General features: G+C 38.7%; 1 protein-coding gene across 4 annotated transcripts in view; it reads right to left on the bottom strand.

The window, feature by feature from the left end:
* Positions 1–538: 538 nt before the first annotated feature.
* Pik3r1 (phosphoinositide-3-kinase regulatory subunit 1) overlaps positions 539–25,530 on the bottom strand; it is an 86,269-nt gene continuing 61,277 nt past the window's right edge. For 2 of the 4 annotated variants that reach the window (XM_046456132.2, XM_046456131.2), the window contains 12 exons: positions 23,902–24,033; positions 22,931–23,132; positions 22,657–22,736; positions 10,633–10,735; positions 9,316–9,414; positions 9,034–9,214; positions 8,654–8,779; positions 7,619–7,761; positions 7,203–7,379; positions 7,036–7,104; positions 6,197–6,367; positions 539–4,861 (listed from right to left, as the gene is read on the bottom strand). In XM_046456132.2, the coding sequence (XP_046312088.1) occupies positions 4,672–4,861; positions 6,197–6,367; positions 7,036–7,104; positions 7,203–7,379; positions 7,619–7,761; positions 8,654–8,779; positions 9,034–9,214; positions 9,316–9,414; positions 10,633–10,735; positions 22,657–22,736; positions 22,931–23,132; positions 23,902–24,033 (1,673 nt within the window). In that variant the 3' untranslated portion in view covers positions 539–4,671. Of the gene's footprint in view, positions 4,862–6,196; positions 6,368–7,035; positions 7,105–7,202; positions 7,380–7,618; positions 7,762–8,653; positions 8,780–9,033; positions 9,215–9,315; positions 9,415–10,632; positions 10,736–12,168; positions 13,026–14,327; positions 14,554–22,656; positions 22,737–22,930; positions 23,133–23,901; positions 24,034–25,530 lie in introns of those variants that run through there. The other 2 variants (XM_046456134.2, XM_046456133.2) reach the window with 2 other exon arrangements.

Below are 25,530 nucleotides of genomic sequence, written 5' to 3'. Positions count from 1 at the left end.
GAATGGTGGAGGGGAAGGGTACAGGAATAGAGCATTCTTGGTTTTTTTTTTTTTTTTTTTTTTTTTTGGTAGCAAGAACCTACCTTGAAATGACAAATACAAGCATTTCTTTTCCTCATTAAGAATATAGTGAAATTGCCAGGTGCAGTAACCCCTGTAACCTCAGCGGCTCAGGAGGCTGAGCAGCAGGATCATGAGTTCAAAGCTAGCCTCAGCAACTTAACTAAGCCCTAAGCAACTCAGCAGACTCTGTCTCTAAATAAAGTATAAAAAAGGCTGGGGATATGCCTCAGTGGTAAAGTGCCCCTGGGTTCAATCCCTGGTTAAAAAAAAAAAAAAAAAAGTGAAATCATGGAAATAACATTGAGAACATTCATGTGGCTGTTCAGTTTCTTCACTTTATAAAAATGAGATAATGTGATGATGAAATAAAAGGGGTAGGTAGAAATCAATGAAAACTAAAACATTTATAAATCGAGAAGAGAGTGAGCTGTTTGGGGATATTTCTTAGGTGACAACTGAAATTTCAAACCCAAACTTAAGTTTCAAAACAACCTTTATTCTGTTGAAGACCTAATACAATGCATCAAAGCAACTTAAAACAAGACATAGCTCCACTGAATCTATAACTTGAACAAAATGTCAAGGAGGCACACTCCCCCCCACCCACCCACCCTAGGTGCCTTGTAAAGGCAAAATTACAACTGACCATGACATCCTCCCTCTCGTCAAAAGACCAACTTTATTTTAACAATGTCATATAAACAGATTTGTAAAAACATCGAACAGATTGTAGCTTTAAAAAATACACACATATAAATGAGATTTTTTTGTTTTGCTTTTTTTTTTTTTTTCCTCTTTTAAATAGCAGCATCCTGGGCAGCTAATGCTATCTCATGGTGACAAGTTTAATGTTAAGTTGGATAGTCTTTCCAATTAATCCAATTCCATTCCCTCCCCACTCATCATACTAGTATGTTATATAACTAGATTTTTAAAAAATAATAATTTGGCATTTTGGAACTTTGTCCCATGTGAGGCATTGTGCTTTAAACTGCCCCTTCCTTAAATGACCCTAAATTCAAACAGATAGCAGAGTCTGCCTTCCAACTGACTTGGATACCATGCATAGCAAAAGCAGTTGTTAAAACCGGCAGAACTTTTTTCCCCAATAAGGAACATCAGTAGGACTTCCCAAACACATTACTAGTTCATAACCAGCTATATGACAAAGTAATTCGTTCCCCACAGTGACAGCTCACATAAACACACTTTGACTTGACACACTGAAAATAAGGATTTCCAAGATAAGTCATCTAGACCTGCTCCCTAAAAGGAGTAACTTCTAAAAACAAAAGAGCCAAAGAATTATGAACTTCTCACTTCACTTGCCAACAATTTTCACCTTTTATAAGACAAAACAAAGCAACCTCAAAGGAAAAAACAACCCATACACATATACAAGAACTGCACTAGACATTTGCTTGTTATGTACTTGAACTCAATGACTGTGGATCTGTCTTGGCTGAAAGGTGTACTGGAAACAGTCCATGCACATATACATATATACATATACCCAGGGCCGTGACATTGTCAAATGTTGCCAATACATGCCTTTTGCCTTTTCACATGGTTATGATCACTCTTGTATGGAGTATGAGGTCCCACTGCTCCCACTTCTATAGCCTTTTCACAGCTCTCTGCAGCCTAGTTTCTGGCTTTGACTTTAGGATGCTACATTGGGTGGGAAAAAAATGAATGCATGGATAAAATCACATAGCAGGAGTGGTTCTGCTGTCTCCCTTCATAGTCATGAGCCAGAAAACATTAGGAGATGACTGAACCCACAGAGCACTGATGGTCAAATATCCACAAGGACAAATTTGGTGTGCATGCCACCTTAGGTCAAAAAAGCATTTGACAGAATAGGTCTGATGTAATTCGCTGCCACACAGAACACCGAATCCTGTCTTCTGTTCAAAGAAAAATCTATTGCACTTCTGCTTGTGAGACACAAAAATGAGGCAACTGTCTAAATAGCATGTTGTTTTGCAGAATGTTGAAGCAAAAACACTGTAGCTTTTAATGAAACATCCGACCTCAGATGTATTTTAGTAATTAAACAAAAGTTATTTGTATTTAATAGCATATATGATGTGCTATCAAAAAACAAACAAACAAAAAAAAAAACCAAAAAACACCAAAACCCCACAAGTCTAGTTTATCAACTACTTGTAACTAACAAACTTCTATGCGATGCGGCAGGATATCACCACTGGAAGTTTTAAAGCAAAGACGGACTAAAACCAGGAGATCATAAATTGTCTGGCAATGAGAGGGAGATGGTCAGATCAGAAGAGTCAAGTCTGAGGGCGGCAGTCTGACCAAAGATAAGACTTTTGCTCTCGAGTAATGAGTAGCTTCATAAAAAGAAGAAAAATAATACATTCTACAGAGATTAACTCAGGTGCTAGACTGATTCTTCCAAACGATTTTTTTAAAGGAACATTAAAACAAAACACCCTCACCTTAGTATTTTAAGAAAAGAGAAATAAAGCTGTGGGTGAATCTAATATTGAGAAAGGGAAACTGAAACTGTAAGATTCCATTTTAATCCAACAGGGTAGTGACCATGATCATCATCAGCCTTCGCCCCTTCCACCATGGGTACAATTCCTGCTGAACAGTAACAGCTTTTGCATATGTAAATCAGGGAGGGAGACTCTCATCCTCACCCTAAATTGGAAAGATGTCACCACAAAATTTTTCCTTTCCCCACCCTCAAGTACAACACACAATTATTGGGATGAATGACAAGGACTGTCATCTGGATTCCTGCAATGACCACCACGACTTGAACGAGCTTGAAGAAACTCCACACAGCCCAGAGCAGCAACCAGATGCCTGTGTCTACTTGCTTTATGTTCTAAATTGAATAGATAGCTAGGAAAATAACAAGTATCCAATTAAAATGATTTTCTCAGGTCATGCTTTTTCTAAAATGAACATTTGTTGGTTGTCACAACTAATGTTAAAAAGAGAGGGGAAAAAAATACATTTTCTAAATGCACAGATTATACCTTGAAACCAGTGTGCTAAACCAAGGAGGGTGGGGAGCATTGTTCCAGGAAACCCAAAATGAACTCTCAGCACTTTTTCCATCAGAACTGAAATACCTGACCAGCTGCACTGGGTTAGAGTTACAGTAGGTGTGTAATTATCATTAATTGAGAACAACTATCAAGTCAAAGTGGGAAAAGACTGAAGCAGAAGCAACTTCACTTTGCAGTTATTCGCCACTTGTCTGAATTGTGAGAAAGTGCATACCACCCCTCCCACCACCCTGCCTGTTACAGCCCCTGGCTATTCCTCCCCCCAATCCCCAGATTCAAGAAGTTCACAATTCATTATAAAACAAACATTGCCAGGTACCGTATTTTAAATCTTATAACAACATTGTTGGACTCAGTGATACTTTGTCATATTCATACATCTTTTTCTTTTCTTTTTTATTGAATAAAGCAGCTTTGAAGCTTATCAGGCACTGCCCAACAAAACACTTAGTCCAAAAAAAAAAAAAAAAAAAAAAATCTGTTATGAACTTTTTAACCTTGGGCTAACAGCCAAGTACTCTGTACAAGAAAAACTGTAAAATTATTTCATAGTTTTAATTCTGAAGCCATTATTTTAAAACTGGCATTGTGTACATTTCTTCTTTAAAAAAAGGATAAGAATAACAAAAGGAATATTAACAAAAATCAGACAACAATATTTTCAAGCAACAAAAACTGGGAAGGGGAAAGCTTATTCTGAAGGTATATTTTTAAACTGATAACAACTTAATGAAAATTAAGAATTGCATAGCGCTGTGCATTTAGCCTTCAGCAAAACAAAAAAGAAGCTATTTGGTTTTGATACAAATCCATCTATTTGATAGTTAGTCATCCGATATTATGTACATATTTTATATACTTAATGTCATTTTAACTCCTGTTTTCCACGCTCCATTTTTCTGTTGGTAGGTTGTTTTTATCTTGACAAGTTTAAACAAAACATTTTACGGCACTTTGCTACAACAGATTTCCCCTTGAACATACATGAACCGATGTTCTCCCAAGGTGCCCCTCGTGAGCAAAGTGCCTTTCTGCTACATATCGTTCGGTTGTTAAGAAATGAAATAATCCACAGTGCAATGCGTCTGGGTCCACTGTGCACAGCGACACCCAGGCTAAACCAGGCTGGACCCAGCATTCTCTGGTGTGGGCTCCTCAGCCCTATTTACCTTCTGGTCTCCAAAGTCCCAACTTATAGCTGGTAAAGCTTCAGAAAGCATTAACAAGCACCATGGTTAAAGGCCTCTTTGTCCCTGCACGCAGAGATTTTTGCATTTCTTTTTCTCTTTGTGTTGTGTTTGTGGCTTTAAATTAAACCAAAAAAAAAAAAAAAAAAAAAAAGATAATAAGACTGGATTAGAAAGATCTGATCATCCTGTAGCTCTAGGCTGCGAGTGTTCCCCTACTTCTTTTTTGTCCAAGAAAGCTCTAGTCCCATCTGAAGACTGACAACTTCCTTTCTGCAGCTCAATTCACAGGTCAGGCTGGAGAGGAGCCCTTTGCTTTCCAGAGGCCTCAGGGTGGCTGAACATCAGGAACAGGATCAGAGGGTAGCGCTTCATCGCCTCTGCTGTGCATATACCGGGTATGCTAGTGTGACGTTGAGGGAGTCGTTGTGCTGCACAAGGGAGGTGTGTTGGTAATGTAGCACCAGTTCCTTCAGGGAGCTGTACAGGTTATAAGGCTCCGCAAAGCCGTAGCCAGTGGCCGTTTTGTTGATGACACAATGCTTGACTTCACCGTCCACCCTGGAGAGGAGACAAAACAACTGCCTTTTGAGTTTGCCCAGGACAATTCACAGCTCTATAGGGCATCTTTAATAAGGTTATCATGGTGAAAGAGCATATTACATGGGCTGGTGAAACAATTCAGGGTGCTGTCACTTATTTACTGGCTGAGGGTCTTGAGTAGGGCCAAGCTCTGGGGCCAGCTTCATCTTTAAAATGGTTGAACAGGAGGACAAGAGTAACACGTATGTAAGAGGCTGAGGTGGTGCATGCGAGGCGCTTGACAGAATGTCCAGCATGTGGTAAGCAGGCAGCGAAGAGAAGAGCCGTTCCCAACCATTGTGACAATGAGTGCAGCCCATTGACAGCAACACTCTCTCCCTCCAGTCACAACTGATAACAGGATTCCCTCTTTCAGCCCTCCTCAAAAGGTCTACACAACTCTCCACCTCTGCGTCTACACTGTGTTCTCCCGTTCTCCTACTCAAAGTTCTGTCTTTCCTGGGAGGAAGAGTAGTTCTGCAGTAAATGGAGGTCAGCCTTGGAGTACAAGGTATTTACAACTTTTCCCTATTAGAGGACGTTTATGTCTCTGACATGGTGATGCAAATGGTGACGCCAGTGACCCAAACTCACTCTTCAAAAGACTGTACACAATAGTAAGAAGTAAGTGGGGAAAAACAAAAGAAAATCAGGCCATGTGACAGAACTAGGTCTCAAAGCCAGACAGGGAAGGGGTCTTTCCTCTTGTGGCTCTGATTTGTAGATATTTTATCTATAGGAGGTGTTCTTATGTGAATTACCTCAGATTCTTCCTCTATTAGCCTTCAGAGGCAAAAACAAACAAACAAAATAAACAAAGAAACCATGGGGCAGGCATTGCTACTTCCATTTTAAAGATGAGAAAAGACTTAAAGACGTCTCATGATTCATTTGTTGCCAAATTGGAAACCAAACTCCAATCTTATAAATAAAGGGCAGGTTTCTTTGGTAGATCTTTTTTCTTGGTGGGAGTGGGTACTAGGGATTGAACCCAGGGGTGCTTTACCACTGAGCTACATCCCCAGCCCCTTTTAAAAACTGGTTTGAGACAGGATCTCACTAATTTGCTAAAGCTGGCCTCAAACTTGTGATCCTCCTGCCTTAGCCTCCTGAATTGCTGGGATTACTGGCATGTATCACCAAACCTGCTATGAGAACTTCTTAATAGACATAATATCCAAGTCTAACTAGAAGTGTCTATTTTATTTCCTCTTCTGCATTACTATACTATAAGATTCAAAGCTAGAACTTTTTCAAATCCTTACCCTTAATGAATAAATGAAACATAAAAACTAGTTTGCCAGAGATACATACACTACGGAGCAGGCGTAGCAGCCTTGCTTACTGCTCTCCCGGACAAGAAAAGTGCCATCTCGTTTCCCTCGCAATAGGTTTTCAGCTTTGTTTCGGTTGCTGCTTCCAACATTCCATGTCTTCTCATCATGGTGGGGTAAATCCTCATCGTCTTCCACCAGAGAATATTGGCTACATAGACGAGAGAGAAGGTTTCTGAATAAAAAGTGCAGGAACCCCCAGCATGCCTCACTTTCTCCCCGACTCCAACCAACAAAGTCGGAACAGCCATCAGACAGTTAGATCAACCCTGCTTTTCTGACCCGAGTTTTCTTATTAATGTTTAGCCTCCAATGCCACTCCACAGGACAGAGTTAGCAATAAATACTATCTCTGTCTCCAAGTCAGCAACCACACGGAGGTACCGAGGCAGAGGGAAAACTATTAAATTATCCTGTTTATCCAGTTTAGATTGGGAAATTAATTAAATAGGAGGACTGCCAGTTTTCAAATAATTCAAACCAAACATACACTTAACCTTCAAAATATACTAAACATAATTTTTTTTTCATTGAAGCTTCCAAAAATATTTTGGGATTTTTTAGATGTTCAGGGACATCATTATGGACACAGGGTCATTTTACACAACTATGAGTAAAAATAAATCCAAGTCCTCCTTAGCTAAACTTTCCTTTTTTTAAAATTCCAGATAATGACACGGAGTTTATAATTTTCTCCTATGAGATGTTCCAAACTCAGTAACTAACTCCTCACTTGTTATGAAAACAAAATATGTCATGCATCTTCATAAAATGAGGACAACCTTTTGCTCTCTGTCATCTTAGTAACTAGCTACTTACTCTTCAGTATTTTCGTTGCCTAGCCACTCATTTAGCTTCTTTTGCCGTACACCTTTTTGAGTCAGCCACCTGGAAAACAGTTTTGAAAAGAAAATGCATTAATAATTCGTCCTTAACCTTAGCAATCGCCAATCATCCCCTACCAGGGTTTTGTTTCAAATACTTACATCAAGTACTGGTCCCTGGTCTTTCTCAGTTGAATGAGGTCTGGCTTAATGCTGTTCATACGTTTGTCAATCTCACGATACTCAGCTGCCTGCTTCTTCAAGTCTTCCTCCAGCCTTCTTCTACTGTCAATAATTTCACTGATTCGAGACTTTAGCTTATCATAATTATGCATAATCCTATAAGATAAGAGAAATGTTATCTGTATTTACTTGGGTACATCAGGTAAGTTCTCCCAAATTTATGAAAAGTTTCACTATTGTTTCCTGGAAGTTTTCCTCTGATAAAGAATGTCTTCCTATCATTTTAAATTATCCAAAGCACAGAAATTGAGACCATCAGTTTAAGCAGTCTTAAAAGATTTTGGTTATTTCTAGAGAGAAGAGGAAAAAAAAAAAAAAAGTCACAGTTCACCCACCTCTGTATTTCTTTTTCATTGCCTTCACGTTTAAACTTTTCTATGTATTCTTTGCTGTACCGTTCCTGGGTTTGGCACTGTTCTTCAAATATTTTTATGGTTTCATTAAATGCTTCAATAGCTGTTCTTTTCATTTGTATTTCCTGAAACAAAAATTTAAAAAGACAATGTCACATATTTCATAGAACAACCTCTTATTACAAGATAGTATCAGCATTTTTTACCTATATCATCATCATCTAGCTTGGAAGAACAGTTGTCCTGGGGTATCATGGAGGTTGGTTCCAGGAGCTCTCTGAGATACCAAGGTCAGTGGATGCTCATGTCCCTTATATCCCTTATATAAAAACAGTATTCAAAAAGAACTTGTATATATCTCCTCCTATGAAAGCTAAATCATCTCTACACTACATATATATAATGTAAAGTTACATAAATAATTGTTGTATGGTATTGTTTACAGAATAGTGACAAGGAAAAAAAAAAAGCTTGTACACGCATGTTCTGACAGATTCAGTACCCATGGATACATATGGCCAATGGTACTATGTTAGCAGGTTGGGATGTGAATTAAAAAAAAAAAAAAAAAAACACTGATAGAATTTCAGAGACACACATTTCCTTTGAAGAATTTTCCTCAATCTATGGAAAATGATTATAGCTTCCATCTTTTTAAGCCATTTCTGTTATAGTATCCAGGTTGCCTTCTCTCCCAGATGCTTCAGGGCCTATAGAGGCTCTAATCTCTAGAAAAACACTACGGGCAAATTTACCCCATTTCTTTTGACAACAGGGCACATGAATGTGAGACTTCCACATTAAATCAATTTAAACCTCACAGTAACCCCTTCAGTTATCATGTGATCTTAATTTATCATTCTGATAACTATAGGTTTCATTTAATAGGGTTAGAAGTCCTATGCTGGAATAATCAACAATGACTCACAAATAAATGACCTCCCTCCCACTTTAAGCCCCAATCACAGCCTTTCTTATTCTTTTTTTTGAAACTGTCCAGATTTCACAAAAACTCACCTGGGAAGTACGGGTATATTCTTCATATAATCTATCATATTCCCGGCTTTTTTCTTGAAATTGAGTGTTATATTCATGTAATTTTTTCCCCACAGCTTCAATATTATCTTCTTTGACAACTTGATCCTAAAAGGATGGGGGGTTAGAGGGGAAAAAATGAATTTAGTTGGTAAGGTATTTAATCAAATTACTACTGTTTAAAGATTTTTTTTCCATGTTGCCAATTTTGTTAATCTTGCTATTTGATTTAGCAATTTTGTGGCATGTATAAAGTTTTTCAAACATGATTCCATGTAATTTATGTGCTTTAAAATTTTCTATAGATTTGAAAGTATCTTGTCTCCACATTATGATAATATGAGGAATTCAGTTTTGATTACCTGTTGGTATTTGGATACTGGATAAAGTAATTTCACATCCAGTTTGGGATTGTACTGAGCTAGAGATTCATTCCGGTAGTGGTTTATTAGTTCAACCACAGAATTGAAGGTTAATGGGTCAGAGAAGCCATATTTTCCATCTCGGTGAAATATTTTGATTAATTTGTTATTTCCTCCTTTCCTGTAAATACAAAAGAAAAATAACAGTATTAAAATTTCTTAATAAAGAAATATGATTTTATGTCACAAACACCCCAACTGCAGCTGCATTCTGAGACTCACCTTAGTGTAAGAGTATAATCGCCGTGCATTTTAGTAGAGGCATCTCGTACCAAAAAGGTTCCATCTGCTGTATCTCGAAGTTTTTCATTCACTTCTTCCCTGGAATGAACAGAACACAAGACAATGCTTACCTTTTGAATTCAGTAATCATAGGTTTACATTCTTTCTTTTTAACATTTTTTTAGTTGTTGATGGACCTTTATTTAATTTATTTATATGCAGTGCTAAGAATTGAACCCAATGCCTCACACCTACTAGGCAAGTGCTCTACCACTGAGCTTCAGAGTTACAACCCCAAACCCTATATTCTCTCTCTCTTTTTTTAATATATATTTTTAAGTTGTGAATGGAACTTTATTTTACTCATTGATACATGGTGCTGAGAATCTAACCCAGTGCCTCACACATGCTAGGCAAGTGCTCTACCACTGAGCCACAACCCTACCCGCTACATTCTTTCTTAATAGACTTTTTTTGCGGGGTGGCACTGGACATTAAATCAAGGGCCTTGTGCATGCTAGGCAAGTGTTCACTCAGCCCCAATAGACTGTTTTTTAGAGCAGGTTTAGGTTCACAGCAAAACTGGGCATCAAGTACAGACAATTTCCATATTCTAACCCCTTATAGATTTATATTTAGGTGTTATGTTTTTAGAGTTTACTAATTCCATATTTGTTTATAAGGACATATTAATTCCAATGTCATTAAAAATAGGTACATGAGGGCTGGGGGGTGCAACTCACTGGTAAAGCATTTGTCTAGCATTTGCAAGGCCCTGGGTTCGATGCCCAGTACCACACACACACACACACAAAAAAGTATTCACTTTCATATTGGTATATCTATACTACAAAGATTCCACTTATTTTTTCAATCAATGTCCCTGACAAACCAGCACAGAAATTATTCCTAAAAGGCTTTCCTCCTACCACTCTCTACTCTCCAAAAAAAGCTAACTGGGGGGAAAAAAAAAGACATTTTATGTTACTGTGTTTAAGACAATAATATTAATGATCACAGTTCTGCTCAACAGAGAATGCCTCTACATTTTGCCTTGAGGCAGTGCCATGTCACCTTGGTGCTTCCCTGACATCTCTGTCAATAATAAAACTTCCCAGTTATTAATTTCCTGGGGCATTGAGCTCCCACAGTGCTCTAGCGCCCAGGGACTTTTTTGGTCGTCTTTGGAAAAGAACCAACTATACTTCATGCTTATGTTGGAGGATATCCTAAAAATGGAACTTAGCAAGCTGGTGCTTTTCTTTCTCTTCATCTAAAACTCTGTATCGACTGAAAATGAAGAGTTTTGGGCCTTACCTCGAGATCTCTCCCCAGTACCATTCAGCATCCTGTAAGGAAATATTGTTGTTCATACTGTTGTTGGCTGCAGTGGTGGGTTTGGGCGGTTTAGGAGGCAGTGCTGCAAGTGAAAGAGAAAGGAAAAGTTGTTTGCAATTCCAACTCCAACTGAACATTTAAACTTAGACCTATTTTTTTTTCTTCAGATAAACATTTCCATTACAACAAAGAAAAAAAGAAATTGGAAATAGACACCCAGTAATTCACAATTCCATACACGATGAAAGACAGTTAAAAGAAAAATTTTAAGAGTGTGGCTCAAAAGGAAACGAAACTGAAAAGGAGAAGAGGAGACTGACAGGCACAGAGAATCTAGAGATGAACAAATAAATTGGGCTGGCCATGTAAATAAATTTCAGAGTAAACCCAGAGTCATGAAATTTTCTATATTTCTAGATTTTAGCTATATTAAAGTTCTATGCCTGGTCAAATCCATCTAAAGTAAGAAACTATGAACATGAGCAGCAGGAGTAACATGACTTGGCTTTAATTCTTACTTAATTATAAAAGACAAATTTGGTCTCTGTCTTCCACAAATGCTATTGCACTAATAAAAAAGCTCATCTATAGCAGTATGTTTTAAGAGGAGGAATTGTTTTTCTCTAATCTTAGTATTTCAGGCACTGTTCTGCCAAAAGCCACTTTAAGAAACTCATCTGTGACCTAAATCTCCTTAGTATTCACGTTAATATTCTGCTGGATAAATTGTGCTCTATGTGCCAGGTCTGGTTAAAAATCCTATCCCCTTTCTTCAATGTCAAATCAGTATTCATATATGAATTGGTGACAAATAAAAGGCTGCAGTGTTTCTTAATTGGGGGGCTCTAACATTGAAAGAAAACAATTTAGGAAATAAATCTAGGATTTGTAGCTAAATTTAAAGGCATAAGTTTTAAAGCACTGTTATTATTTTAATTTATATAAAAATTATTTCAGATGTTTATCAAGAACATTTTACAAAGACCGGGACTAAATAATGAAAAGCCACCCTTTTATCATATAGTATCTTAATAAGAAAGAGAATAAGCCATCTCTATATCTGACTTAGAATAGTTTCTCAACAGTTTCATTGAGAACTAAGTTGTAATCACTGCCACATTTTACGTGCTTTCTAAAGTACCAAGTGTTATCACTGCAAAGTACCACACTGTTCTCATCCACTGTCAACAGAGAAAAGCAACACAAAGGATGCATCCTTTTAATTAAAGGAACAATATACTCCAACTAGCAAAGGATCACAATTAACAAAAGACACCAGTAAAAAAGTGGAATATAATTCAGATCCATTCAAGTAAGAATCAGCATTTACCCCACACAGCTTGAGCTGCTTCCTTCCCCAGGCAGTCAAACAATCTGTTTAATAATCAAACTAATTTTTATCAATGGAACAAATAAATAAAAATAGCAATCGACAGAGGATCTGTTATGGCAGCTTCCAAAAAATTAAAAAGCCACAAATTTAACTGACTTGCTCCATTAATACTGCAGTATTACCTGGTGGATCCATTTCTATATAAAACATCAAGTCTGTGCCACAGTTTATATCTGTCTTGGCATATTCTAAATCCAGGTCTTCCATATTCCAAACAGTGTTGTACATTTGTGCGAGAGTTTCCTTGGCTGAGCTCAGTTATAAGAAAAGAGTCCGGCTTTCTTTGTAATGGTGTCTTGGAATTCATTTTAAAACCTATAAGGGGCTGCACTGTAACCTATTACATCACACATCCCAGCCAATCAAGTCAGAAAAATGTCACCAGACCACTCCTGCTTCATCAGTTCTCCTCTATGCCAGCCTTCACACAGTCCCAGCCTCACCAAGGACCCACACGGAACAGAACTGCCATGTACATATGCTCAGCCTTTCCAAAGGTGTTTAATTTGACTGTTCTCCTCCAGCAGTGAGTTTTCTAATTCCTTTTTTATTACTCCTTGCAGCATGGTACGCTCCGCTGTTGGCAGGTTGACAACAGCTGATACACTGCAGCTCGTAGCTTTTTTCCCCCTAGTGCATCTGTGTTTATAGATAGCCTGGCCATTCCTTCGTGTAAAAATCTTACAAAGGCATCAAAAGGTAATCCTTAAGCTATACTTTACAGTCCTTAAATACCAACCATATATATTAAAAGCAGAAAGGATTGAGACTAGCTTTTTAATTTGAGTCCTCCAAAATTCACTGAAAGCTTAGAACTTAAACACTCATCATTCTACCATATTAGAAAGGGCAATTAAAAGAAAATGTACAGACAGAATTTTTTCCTCTATCAAGCATGCCAAACTTAAAAACGAGATTTCATAGAACAATGAAAATTCCGCATTTTACTGTAGAAATGAAGATGCCTACTGTTTGCAGAAATAATAAACATAATTGTCAACATTCCTTATTAATGATAATTTTAATGTAACTAACATAACTGGGAAAAAATGCTTCTTTCAAAAAGAAGACATGTGTCAGAATGCAGAGTTGAAGAACAGTGATCTTTCCAAAGTATTCCACTGATGAATCCATCTTCAGTGCAAGCTGCTTGAAGGGGAGGGTGAGGTAATCTTTTTTCCCCCTTCTAGATCAAATGCCTCACTCAAATATTCCTCTTTAGCAGTATTTAAAGAAATCAATTTTCCTACAAATCTAATAATTTTGGTTCTTAAAAAACCATTCTGCATATAAGTCTGTCACCCTTACTGGAGCCTAATGGACATTCCCACTGTGACCCAATCACTTTTGACATTTACAATATGTGTGTGTGTGTGTGTGTGTGTGAGGGAAACCTTCTTACAATGTAAACGTGGCTCATTTAAAAAAAAAAAAAAACTATAGCAGGGCTTTGTGATCTATGTACATATGTATGTCACATATTTCTGTGAAAATTTAAAGAACACAGAAGCCCTTACAATTTAGGTTTAGACTTTCTATCAAATTTGGAATTATAAAACATATTAAAAAGCAAACCAAGGCACTGTATTCTCTGGGCACTGTTCACTTGGGTCCCCTACTTCGTGTTCCCCTATTGAAGAAGGCAGGCTCAACCTATTCCCTTCTACTTTTTCCCACTCAGCACTTCACTATTTGCCTAAGCATTTAGGTAAACTCAAATTCAAGTAAAAATGGCCAAAAAAGATTAAAAAAAAAAAAATGGTTGTGGTAGGATATGTCCTTGGGTAGGATTCAGGGGAAAAAAATTATAGTTTAATAAAATGTTGACCCTCCCTCAAAAGTAAGGAGAGAAGTCCTCTGAGCACTGTGACCATGTAAGTCAGCCTAGAGGGCCACCCCCATGAATTTGGAAACACTTGGTGCAAGCCTTTTGGGTCCCTAGATCCCAGATAGCAAATGAAACCCAGCAGCAGGGAAGGGAGACAGGTGATTTTCCGTGGTCTATGTACACCCTGTACTGCCAACAACTTCCAGCTGATCACCTTGTAATTACCTCCTTCGGAACTTCCAACCTAAACCCCATCTTTCCCCCCTACTGTCCCCCTGCAGGACAGTAGGGCAGCGTCTCTCCTAATCTTCCATCTGCTTTCCTCAGGCAGCGCTTTGCATGAACACGCACACTCCAAGCACGCACACCCACCCTGAGACAAATTACAGAGAGGAACCATTCGCAGATACAAAGCCACAGTGCAGAGAAGTGCACAAATGAAAGGCAACTTACTTTGCAGGTTATGCATTTCAACGGTTACCCTTTGAAATGCCTGTATCCAACAATGAAAAAAAAAAAATCCAAAAAGCTGTTCTTCCACCCAGTGGGCCAAGCCCGGGTGTCTCCCCCCTCCTGCTCCAGGCGGGCAGTGCTCGAGCCCGGTGCTGCGAGTACGCGCAGAGGTGGGGGCGCGCGGACCCTCTGTTCACACCGCCGGCTGGGCTGCGTTGCAACGCCTGTCCCTCCGCCCGGCGCCCCGCCCGCCCGCCCGCCGGGCCCAGCGAGTCCGGCCCCAGCAGCTCTTCCCCGCAGCCCGCTCACCGCCCGCTCCCCATTGAGAAGCCAACTGGATCGCGCTACTGTACAGGGGAGGGAAAGAGCCCAGGCGCTCGCAAGTCTCTCTCAGATAAAGATCGCAGCTTCATGATTAACTTGGGCAGGTTCAAATATTTGCTGAGCTAGGGATTTCAGGAGGGGGAGGGGAGCCAAAGTCAAAGTTGTCATGGGCTGACAAGTGGCCAATGCAAGACTAACTTGCTCATTTTCACCGAGGAAATGAGAAGACCATTGTAAGGGGGCTGAAAATAGTCTAAAAGGCTGTGGCGGAGCTCACTGGCTGGCTGACTCCCGGGGCTCAAGTAGCCGACAGTGAAGCAAGGCACTATGCACAGCCAAACACAGGAAGTGGCTGAGCTAGTTCAGCAAAAAATAGAATCAAAGCCTCGCTTGTAAAGGCCTGAACCTCTCACCACAGCCCAGAACACAGAGCCTTGCTCCTGTCCACCTCCTCCCCCACACTTGCACAAACTGCCCCACAGGTGTAACAGGAAAGCCCTTCTAGAGCATCTCAGGCTGGGAGCATATCACTCAGTTGCTCACAGTAGTGGGAGGGTATCCTCAGGAAGACTACTTAGAACCCCACAGCATGCCATACTTCATGACCACGAGGCATTAAGAAGAAGAAGAAAAAAAAAAATACTGTGGCTATTTTTATGAGATCAACTTCGTCTGATGTTTAAACAGCCATAAGATTTTCTAATAATTAAATGGTGTGCCTGCATTAGGTTTCTGTGCTGGCTACATGGGGCAAAGGGAGAAGGGCAGAAAAGGGCATACCTTTCTAGTGGATTTTCGTCCTTTATTTGGCAATGAACCAGACTTAGCAGTGCAGGCTACTCTTTAAAGAATTAAATGTTTTTTTTCCCCCCTACAAAAATTTCCTGTTGCATCAACATAGATGGTTCTAATGTTATCCTGGAAACTGTATTACAATGCAAAAATCACAGAATCACCAGGCTTTAAAATCGGAGAGTAATTTAGATTATCACTTCAAATAATTCCTTGCATGGTACAGTAAAAATAACCCATACTTCTAATGTTTGGCCGTAAACTCTTTTCTTTGCCCACAGCCCCAGTTCCTTGCTTCCCTCTGCTAGAGAAAGTAAAGGTTGACAAGTGAAATTGAAGTTAATTTCTTTTGAGCTGCGTGCAAAAAAAACTTCACACCTATAAGGAAACTCTGACTTTTCCTGTCTTCTATTTTCAGCTTACTTAAATATGGGTTCTGTAAATACTACCCTCATACTCTGCATGGGAAGGTGACCCAAGGGTCTCACAGAGTGATAAAGGAGATGCGGGTGCTGACATCAAGTCCACACAGGCCACCAGCAGGAACCAAAAGACACACTCAAAATACCTGGCAAGTGGTGCTGATCCACAATGAAAATGACTTTACAATATTCTTTTGGTACAAGTGATAGAATATTGAAAAATTTTCCCAACAGAAAAGTCTATAAGTGAATCTGCCAATTGTCAGGGATAGAGAGTTAGTTCAGAGAATACCTTGTATGCTGAGCTGCATAATCTTGCCCTCCTTTTAAAAATAGCCCTCCTGAAGCTAAAAACATCAGCACATCAGTTTCTTAAGCATACCTATTTGGATTCAAATGATGTATCATGACAAAACCTAAATGGTAAGTCCAACAGTATATTTTCTATTTTAGAAGAATATTATCCACTGAAAAGCAGTGTAACTTCTAAAAGAAAATCTTAAATTTGGAAACTTTGCTTTAAACAAACATCTCACAATATGTATAATCATCATCTAAGTGGTTCTACTACATTACTGAAAGTTTGAGTTCAATCTTTTCCTATTGAATTTTGGTCTTTGAAAAGTGATTTGTAAGACCCATGCTTTTATTAGCTTAAAAAGAGAGCCCTCTGCTGGCGCCATAGAGTAACTTCGGCTTGGTATAAAACAGAACTTTTGTGTATATTTTGTGCTTCTCACACTATGTCCAAAATGTCATACAAATAAATATAATTGTACAACTGTCATTTAATCCATATGATTCACTAATAAAAGCACAGCTGTCAAAATACTTGAGAAATGATTTTCATGTGGTTGCTAATCTCTTGTAGGAAAATTTGTGTTTTAATGAAAGCATTTATCTGGGACCTCAAAGACCCATCCACGTTGGAAATCTTGGCAAATGTAATTAAAAACTAACTTTTCTTTCTGGACTTTTAAAAAACAATGTGTACCTCCTTCCCTTTCCTCAGTGTTTTGTAAAAATCATTTCAGAAGCAAAAATAGGCCATGATTTCAGTTTTCAGCAGATTCAACCTCGTCGCTCCATCATTAAAATGTGTTAAAGTTATAGACTGGGTACTGTCTCTCAGATGTACAAGTCACCATCAAGTAGCAAATGCCACAAATGGCTTTCAACCTGGAAAGCTTCTTAGAGGTTTTTGTGGGCCATTATTAATGAACAACAGACCATTAAAAGGGGAGGCAGCCAAAAAAACAAAAGAAACAGAAAACACACACACACTCTCTCTCTTTCTCTCTCAAATGAACAAAAATCTTCACTTATGAAGGGAAGCATTCATTTTACACTTAATTTTTAACTTAAAACAACTTAGAGGGCCTTTCAGGATGATGCAAATGCAGTACTTTACATCCAATGTTCTTAATGACCCTGCACTAAGGACAATGCCCATTTACATTTATAAATAAACTCAGGTTTACATACACACAAACTCGGACATATTCTACAAGGTGTCTGAAAAGGCAGGTCCATTGCCTAGCAGAATAAAACTCTTCCCCTATAATTTCATTTCTGGCCCCATCCCTTAAGAAAAGGCTGCACTGTGAAAACAAAAACTAAGCATTCCCCTCAACACATGCACACCGAAGAGCTCACATCTCTTTTTCAGAGCTCAAATAAAATTATTTTTTGATGAAACTTAGAGCGGCTTGCCTCTGTTTATTCCTACCCATCTCAATGCATGCAATTTTTTTTTCAAGGTTTCATTTCTCACCGTAGAAACGACCTTCTAATGTCAGACCACATTTTAAACCCAATAAAAAATAAATCAGAGAAAAGTAAAACTTTTTTTTGAAAGTCATTTCCCTGTACCTTAGTGCTTGCTTTAGTCTTGGTTGGAAACCAACCCACAGCATTTAAAACAAGATTTATGAATCAGGCTCTTCAGGATGAATGTTTTGCAATGTGTTGGTGGTTAAAAATTAACTTTGACAGGTGTAGAAGGGCATGGGGGAGAAAGAGTCATTTATTTTCTTCTCTAGGCTTGAGGGTACAATATTAGACTTCAATTATGCTACATTAATATTTCTGAATATACCCATGAAATCTGGAATATGTAAATACACTTATAATGGGTGGCATTCAAAAGCACCCTGCATTAAATGAAGCTGTTTTTACTTTGGTTGCCCTATAGAAATCTATATTAGCTACCTAAGTAGCGTAGCTATAACACATAATGATTCCAGAAAACTTGCTATTTACCACCTTAAAATATATCTAAGACTTTTTTTTTTTTTTTTTTTTTTTTTGATACTGGGGATTGAACTCAGGGGTACTTAACCATTGAGCTATATACCCCAACCTTTGTTTGTATTTTTTAACTTAGAAATAGGGTCTCAGTTGCTAAGGGCTTTGCTGAGTTGCAGAGGCTGGGTTTGAACTCGTGATCCTCCTGCCTCAGCCTCTTGAGCCACTGGGATTACAGGTGTAAAGATTTTGATCAACAAAGGAAATGGCAAACTATCAACAAAGCTCTGAAAACTTCCTTTGTATGGATCACCTTCCTAAACCTTAGTTTCTCTGTCTGAAAGTTTATCAAAAAAAAAAATATAATATATTTAGATGATTATTATGCTAGGCCTAGTTCTAGGCTAGAATTAGATCAAAAAAGAAGGGGAAAAAAACCACCTTTGTCCTTGCCCTGCAGAAAGGTAGTTGAAGAGGTTAGTAAAAAAAAATAATAATAATAATTAATTAAATTTTTAAAAAAACCTACAAAATGATTAAGAGGAAAAAGGGCTTAGGGCATAAACTTATTGAATATGTCAACTTAACCTTCACAAAAAGCAGAGTAAGGACCTACTTGGGCAAAGACAAAGTGGATGGCACTGTTTACGAACACTATACATAATTTCACATTTTGTGCACTGTGTACACCTGGGCAATGTACATGGGGAGTGGCACTGAAGTCGAGGCCACTTCACCCAGCAAGCCACACACAGGACAAGGCATCATACGAAGGCAAATGCCTTGCTCCAAGCAATGCATCCAGTGTGGTTACATTTACCTAAAGTATCTCTTTCAGATTTGCATTAAAGCCCTATCTATGAACATGGAGTCAATGGGGAGAACAGCGCAACAGAATTCAGACAACCAGAAATAGTGGTTTGAAGAATTAGAGCTGCAGAGTGAGCCTAGCTTTGGCAGGGTCTGTTTTTTGTTTGTTTGTTTGTTTATTGGTTCTTTTTAGTTATACATGGTAGAATCCATTTTGATATAATTATACAAGCATGGAATATATCTTATTCTAATTCAGACCCCAGTAACTCTCCTTCCCCTTTTTACTCCTTTCCTCTATTGATCTTTCTTAGCAGGGTCTGATAAATAGTTGACACAGTAGAGTCTTGGTATTTGTTAGCTCATTAATCCTCATAACAACCTGAGGAAGAGGTCTTATCCCCATTTTGCAGTCTGGAAAACAGTATGGAAAAGCTGAGTGACTTGAGAAAGCAGGTAAGTAGCAAAGATGTGAGCTTCAACTCCAGATATAGCCAATTGAGAAATCCTGGCTTCTTTCCACTGCACATCTGACAGAGTGGTGCAAAGGCTTACCACGAAAGCTACCAAGATTGCCTTCTGTGTCTTTGGTATATGTGACCTGTAGGAACACACTCATGTATTTTTAGCTTATCATCTGCTGGAAACCTCAGAGGACTTTGTGGACACTGAAAGCAGCTCCATTGCTTGAAAAGTTCTGAAAATCCAAGTAGCAGGGAACAGGCTCGAGGGGTTGGGGGAGATGACTACTCTCATTCTCTATAGGCTTTAGTATCTTCATGCTCCAAATGACAGAGTGGGACAATGCTTTCAACTCCAAAATGATGTTTTTTATGATAATGTCACTTAAAATATAGTCATGTATTGCAAAGTCAGGAACACATCCTGAGAAATGCATCATTAGGGAATTTCATGGTTGTTCAAACATCATAGAGTGTGCTTATACAAACCTCGATTTTATAGCCTACTACATACCCAGGTTAGATGATATAGCTACCACCTTATATGAGACCAATGTTGATTAAAACATTACTATATTACTGCTTTTGTAAGATATAAAGCCATTATTTTTGTACCTTGCGATTTACTTAAACCTTTAACGTCTATGAATCAAAATGCTATTTCTCCTTCCCCTATTCAAATTGTACCTATCTTTCAAGGTCCAATTCAAGTCATATTACTTCCATGAACTTTTTCTATCTATTCAATTGCCCTAAAAAGTCACCAGATACATCTCCAAAGTTCAGTATTTAATTAGATACTATGTGCTTATGAACCTTAATTACATTGATATTATGCCTTAAACATCATCAGCTTTATCGTTTCAAGTTCTACCTGGTAAAAACTAGAAATTATGTCTATTTGGTCCATAATAGACAGTTCTTTTTGTCCCTTTTAAATAGCATTCAGGTACTCATTTCTACACACAGTAACAAAGTTATTACAAACAATTGATTTATGACCATTCACTGGAGATGTGCCAGAGCTGTGCTTCCAAAGCACTCTGGTACTAGCACATGCTGGGGTAATGATGAAGGACTCTGGTAAGGTGTCGCAGGCCTAACAAATCATTTCTTTACCTCGGGATGCTCTGTCAATCATCTGTGCTGGAGTCATTCCCAAATACAAAGGTATTCAGGGTAAGGGTATTTTTCCCTAGCAGGTGGGGAGTGCAATGTTTTCACAAATGAGAGACACTGAGGCATCCATTGAATTCCAAGGGGCCTAGACAATTTGCAGAGTGCCTAAGAGATAGCACACAAAGGGGAAAACGGCTTAAGACTAGGTTTTAAAAATTACTTGGATTTAATTTTTTTTTTTTTTCCCTGGGATGATCCAGCAAATGTTCAAGGCTTTGTCATTCTGTAGCAGAGCTGATGGAACTAATCCTCCTTTGAAACTGGCACACCAGTTTTTAAGCAGAGGAACACAGGGTCCTTTGACACATCAAGCAGCTTTAAAGGTACATTATGAAAATGGTTGCTGATAAACTTTTACTTTGGTGGAATTAGACTAAGACTGATAGAAGACACTTAACCAGTTCACACCAGCCAGACTGATCAAACTCCACCACTGATTCTACTATACTTTGTATAGTAGAAGTTCTCAAAGGTTCCATGTGACAAATTTATTTGTAGGTGTCTGGCAAGTCCTGTCTGGCTTTGAGATTCCACATGCCCCCTGATGGGAATGGCAGAAGACCACTAAAGAAGACCAGGGTCACTAAAGAATCCCTAGCTCTTTACCGTATGTGTACTGTTAGGGCCCCACTTTCTCTCTCTAACATATACTTCAACAGTGGTCAGAAGGGAGTGAAAGGTCCTTGCTCAGCTCTTTGGCTCAGGGGCCTGCCTATTCTTGTTGGTCCTCTTCCTTCCCAGCCTATGTGATTCATCTAGGGGTGCATAGTGAATAATGGCTCAAGTGCCATGTTCCATGCCCCACTCTCATTCTTTCCTACTAAGCCTGAATGCCGACACAGAGCTCAAGACTACAAATGACCCAAGTAATCATATGAGATGAAATCTTTTGGCCCCCACTGGACTGAAGCCTAAGGCATCTATTGACTATCTTTTTAGAGGCAGTTTTCCTACAATTCTGGGCATGTTAAACATTCTGCTTGCTGTAATTTGGAGCACTGGAACAGACTGTGCTTGCCTTATCTACTAAACCTAATGCCTCTCACTTTTGTTACCATTTTTTGGACTTGTTCACAATAGAATCCTGTAGAAGTTCTACATTTTGAATGGTCATCTCCCTCTCTCCATGTCCAATCCCTGCAGATGGGGTTTAAGCCCAGGTCCTTGCCTCTTTGGGGCTCTCCCATCTAGATGTAAATAATCAAAGCTGCCTCTGCAATATCTGATAGAAAAGCACAACTTAACTCTATTGCATGACAGTGGTGCCTGGGTCCCCAGGCCTGTGAATACAAAGACAACCACAGTAATCTGCATGCATTACCTATAATGAATAATAAATTCATGGTGCTTCATTTAAATTCTATTTATAAATCAAGACTACAGGCAACACTTTCTACTGGTCCTGAAACTTCATTTCACCTATAGGTCCTTTAATGCTATTCTAAATGACCACAGTCCACAAGTGTATAGCAAAGTGAGATCTTTTGGACTCTCCACAGTTTTAAAAAAAAAAAAAATCACTTTAAATTACATAGCCCACATTTCCTGCTTTGTTAAATGGCTAACTGAACACCAGCCTGCTTTCAAAGAAGTGCCTGGCTTGCTCTAACTTGCTGCAGTGAACACCGGGCTTTCACGCTGCTTGCACTATTGAAAATGTTTATTTTGATAGACATTTCTCAGCATACTCACTTCCAAAAATCACACTCCAAAATGTTTTAAAATTATATAATAATTATAAACCCCCTACTTTAGAAGTATTAGAAAGAAAAATAAAAATGTCAACAACTAAAATGAACTCCATAAATTTACTCAACAACTAGAGGTCCAGAAGTTGGTGGGTCTAGGGAACTCACCCAACTCTCATCTAACACCAAGACAACTCATAATCTGCAAATGCTGAAACCTGGGTGTTTATCGTACTCACAACTATTCTTTTATTTTTTTCTGTGAATCACAAGTAAAATATTACTGTGGATTGTATTTCTACCATACCAAAAACTTACCTTACTTCAGAGGAAGTCTGAAGCCACTGCTTTTAAGGTTTAAAAACACCCACACAATGAGAGAATGTTGAATGTCACAAAGCCTTACCTGGTGCTGGCTGTCGTTCATTCCATTCAGTGGAGATTAAAATTTCTATAACTTTTATGAAGTGTTCAGTATTATCAGAGCTGCAAGAAAGAGAGTTTTGTTAGAAACCTCATCACTAAAAACAAATTCGTTTCATTTATACACATTCAAGTGATATTTGTGGTAAAAATCTGCTCATGTTTTATGAAGCAGTTTCTTTAGAACACAGTTAATGATGGATCATTTTAGGACTACCCTCCTCACCCCCAAGTTCATGAGTCCCTTTTTTACTTACCTAGCTGCTGGGAATCTAAAAAGCATAGGGCTGAAAATTTCGGAGAGCACTCTTGCATTCAAGAAATTTTTGCTGGAGGTTTGAGAGAGCTTGAAGAAATGTTTTAGCAAATACTGAAGTGTAAGCCAATACTGATGAGGTATGTTAGGCGACCTAATAAGCTTCTTTAACAGCTGGATATAGTCTTCGGAGCTTTGTACTTCTGCAAGTTAGGAAAGAGAAAGAAAAAGAGTAAGACTGTTTCTGGGTACCAGTTAATGCATACCAAGACCAGTCCTGTTCTTTCCTTTAGCTACAGAAGGAGTCAACTAAAAGTCTTCAGGAGAATGGACGTTTGTTCTTCTTATTAGAAAATGAATTGTGAGAAAGAAAAAAAAAGTCAAATAGAAATGCAAGAAACTCTTTGTGTAAAAAACCACAAGATGTTCAGGGTGTGATGGTTGAAACCTGCCCACTATTGAGTGGCTTCAAGCGATTGGTTAATTCTGAGGAGCATCAGATAAGTAGCACAGGTTTGACTTTGAAGGTTATGGACCACAATTTCCTGTCCCCAAAGCAGTGAACGGAGACTTCTCTAACTGAATCCTCATCCTTCAGTAAAAATTGTTATGGGCACCTGGGAAAGATGGCCAAGAACATCCCCAGTCACTGGGTTTTATCCTGGGTCCCTGAATCTCACACTGGTATTTGGAACACCATGTCCTTCAGATAGAGTGATCTTTGTTAATACTGATCAAAGGTTAAGAATTAGCCAGTTCAACATGTGGACAATCTTATAAGCAAATGAGATTCTGGGTCTTCTATTGGATGTCCTGATAAGGAAGGGAATTCTTGGTGGTAGTGAGAGGGAGAGGAGGCTTACTACTGATATTTCCTAAATACCATCTCCTTATATGCAGCACTTCACAGAGTTTACAGCATATCCAGATCCCAATATATGTTGAAAGAGGTTTTCAGAAGAGAAAACAAACCTTGGGCTAAAGAAATCATTTCACTGTAAACAGCTACTGGAATGACAGGATTTGGTAAGTCCAGGAGATAGCGTTTGAAAGCGTCTGCTAAAACTTGCACATCGATCATTTCCAAGTCCAAGGAGGCGGCATCTAGGAAAGAACCATTTTAAGAAATATTTCAGACGTTTATCTAACAGTTGGGCCAATTTTCCAAATGTGGGACTTAAATGTGACACAGGAAAGGAAGCAAAATGAGGGCAAATATAAGACATGGAATATTTATTAGTAGTGTTTCTCAGAGGCCTTGCTCCTAAATTTGGGGTAGAACAATTTTTCTTTATGTAGATCTACCCCATGTGTTATAAGCATTTAGCATTTTTGGCTCCTTGCCATGATGCCAACATATTCCCAGACTTTGAGGCAATGAAAAAAAATAATAATGTCACTGTTACGGGTGAATTATGTCCCTTCCCGATTCATATGTTGAAGCCCAAACCCTAAGAACTTGGAAAGTGATTATATTTGGGGATAAGGCCTTTAAGAGCTAGGTAATTTTGTTACAATGAAGCCATTGGGGTAGGCCCTAGTCCAATGTGATGAGATCTTTATAAGAAGAGGAGATTAAGACACACAGAGAAACAAGGATGTGTGCACAGAGAAAAGACCACATGAGGACACAGTGAGAAGACTGTCATCTGAGAGCCAAGGAAAGAGCCCTCAGAAGAAAGTGAGCATGCCTACACCTTCATTTTGGATTTCCAGCCTCCAGAACTGTGCGAGTGGCATTTCTGTGGTTTAAGCCACCTAGTTTGTGGTATTTCGCTATGGCAGCCCTAGCAAAGTAACATAACCCCACATTCCCAAATACCCTCTGGAGGGTGGGTCTGCCCGATTGAGAAGGGAGGATGAGTCACAAGGAAATATTGCCCAAAATCACAAGAGCAAAATAAGTAAAGCAAATTCCCAGATTGTCTCAGACATAAACTGATACATACTGCATCTCAGAATTAATATAAATCTAACCTAACAGAGTGATAGATTAAATAGTAAGATACTACAGACTTTCAGCTGTCAATCAAGAAAATCCATAAAAATAATTTGAACAGTTTCAGAATGTTTCCCCCTAATGGTGACTGTTACTAATCTAACCTGTGGGCATCAGACCATCTCTGAAAAAAAAGATAAGATAAGCATATCTGCCTAACGGATCTCTCAGTTGGAAAAGAGGTCAAGCAATTCAATAAAGGGGTGATGCTAATCAAAAAATGCCGTCTGAGCACTCACTGTGTATGATGCTCTGAGTCCTTGCAATAGAAAAAGGCACTATGCCCAGCAGAGAGGAGGAGTGCAAGGAGCAGTTGTTCATAGACATCTAAAAACAAGGACAGGCATTTGGCCACTATTGAAGGATGCTCACTGGTAATGAAGGATAACTTGAGGAAAGTTATTTGGGACTCAGGTATTCAGCAGAGAACAAGTGGGTCAATGTCCAAAGCACTACATTTTTATACAGCTTCTTTAACTGTAGAGTTAAGAGTATATTGGAAAGGAGAGCTGCTGGAAGTAAAGGCATTGGTTTTGGTAATGAAGCAAAGGGATGGGGTCTGATTTCTAGTGCAGATAGAAGCCAGCAAGACATTATCAAGA

This window comes from Marmota monax, unplaced genomic scaffold (genome assembly GCF_021218885.2).
Source record: "Marmota monax isolate L192 unplaced genomic scaffold, Marmota_monax_Labrador192_F-V1.1 WCK01_AAM20220418_F8-fsc00130, whole genome shotgun sequence".
NCBI classification, from domain to species: Eukaryota; Metazoa; Chordata; class Mammalia; order Rodentia; family Sciuridae; genus Marmota; species Marmota monax.
This window is presented reverse-complemented; position numbering and strand designations above follow the sequence as displayed.